A 1,794-nucleotide genomic window follows, 5' to 3' on the forward strand; every position below is an offset into this window, starting at 1 on the left:
TCGGTGATGTGGAAGAGGAGCTGTCGAGGGAAAAGGGAGGAGAGGAAAATTTTCTTGTGTCACATGGTCCTCGTGACTTGGTGAGGAAACGCTCGGATCTCTTTTTTAGTCGAGTCCTCAAAACCGGTTCTCGCCCCCGCTCTCTCTCTTTCTCTCTTCTTCTCTCCCTCTCTCCTCCCGCAAACTCTCTCTCGGCACTCCGGCGCCTCGACTCTTCTCCCACACCTCCACTTGCAACCATTCAACGACTCACTCACCTCTTCTCTCACTCGACCATGTCCTCCTCGTCGTCTTCCTCTCAACAACTCCCTCGCACCTACAAGGCACTCTGTTGGCCTCAAGAGAATGCGGACAACCTCGAGATGAAGGAATTCGAATGGAGGACTCCGAAACAAGGACAAGTCGTTATTCGAGTTCACCAATGTGGAATCAACTCGACGTGAGCCCTATTCTTTCTCTCCCTCTCTCCCCTTCTGTCTCTCCCTCTCTCGAGGTTGTTGTCGTCGTGTGGGCTGACGTCGTCGATCGATTCGAGTTTATCAGTGACAACATTGGACGTTTCAACTTGATCGGAACCGTTCGTTACCCGACTATTCCTGGATGCAACGTCGTTGGCGAGGTCGTTCAAGTCGGTGAAGGAGTCAAGCACTTGAAGCAAGGTCAACACGTCGCCGGTCAGTCTCTCTTCTCTCTCTTTCCCTCCCTTTCCCCTCGTCGTTGTCGTCGCGGGCTGACTCTTCTCGTTTCTCCCCTTTTTCGCAGCCATTCTCTCGCACAAAGGACTCGCCGAATACGTCGTCGCTCACGAACTCTTCTGCTGTGTTCTCAACGACAAACAAAAATCGATGGAGGAGGTCGTCGTCGCTTCTTACCACGGTGCTCGAATCGATGGTCAGTCTTTCTCTGCTCCCTGCTCTCTCGTTCTTCTTCTCGATCATCGACACTGACTCCCTCTTTCTCTCTCCTCCGCAGGTTCGATTCGTCGCTTCATTCGTGAATTCGAACAAGAAGATCATGGTCGTTGCTCCGAGATCAACAAGATGTTGGGATTCGAAGGTTCTGGTTGTGTCGCCGTTTACGGAGAAGGGTCAGTCTCTCGTCTCCTCTCTCTTGCTTCCGTCGCTCGTCGTTGTGTGCTGACCCGATCGATCGCTCACCGTTGACAGTGGTTGCGCTCGAATCGCTCTCGACATCCTCCGTCATCACTGTCACTCGTCTTCCTCGTCGTCGTCTCGATGCGTCTCGAAGGACACCAAGATCGTACTCCTCGCTTCCTCGGACAAATGGTCTGCTCAAGATTACGGAATCGAACAATCAAACTTGATCTGCGTCAACAAGGGAGGAGACTTCGTCAACAAGGAGTTGCGACAACGTGGAGGAGCGAAGTTCATTCTCGGTCAGTTCCCTTCCTTCTCTCTCTTTCCCTCCCTCTCTTTCTTTCGCGTCGAGACTGACTCGTCGTCGGTGTCGTGAGCAGCCGTTGATCAACCTCAAGAAGGACTCGAATCGATTCTCGATGGAATGCGTTACCGTGCCGAGATGGTCGTTCTCAACCCCTTCCGCGATCAACCGATCCGACTCTCGCTCGGCAACATGATCGCGAAAGATCTCTCGGTTCGTGCTCCGACCTGGGTCGACTCGAAGTGCATCGAACGCGCGCTCGAACTCGTCGAGAAACAAAAGATCAAACTCGGAATCAACAAGTACCAATTCGATCAAAACCAAGTCAACCAAGCGTTCAAGGAGGTTGAATCGAGGAGCAAATTCGACGCTCCCGTCATTTTCGTTCACTCT

At 52.5% G+C, this 1,794-nt stretch overlaps 1 protein-coding gene across 1 annotated transcript; it reads left to right on the forward strand.

The window, feature by feature from the left end:
• Window positions 1-275: 275 nt before the first annotated feature.
• JCM6883_003200 (uncharacterized protein) lies at window positions 276-1,794 on the forward strand (the record flags this gene model as incomplete). The annotated part of the gene is made up of 6 exons (XM_076635724.1): window positions 276-439; window positions 544-674; window positions 763-891; window positions 973-1,087; window positions 1,167-1,396; window positions 1,478-1,794. Coding segments are annotated over 6 exons (1,086 nt in total), but the record flags the coding sequence as incomplete, so codon positions are not given.

The sequence above is a fragment of the Sporobolomyces salmoneus genome, assembly GCF_050403485.1.
Source record: "Sporobolomyces salmoneus JCM6883 DNA, S_salmoneus_JCM6883_v1_ctg182, whole genome shotgun sequence".
Taxonomy (NCBI): domain Eukaryota; kingdom Fungi; phylum Basidiomycota; class Microbotryomycetes; order Sporidiobolales; family Sporidiobolaceae; genus Sporobolomyces; species Sporobolomyces salmoneus.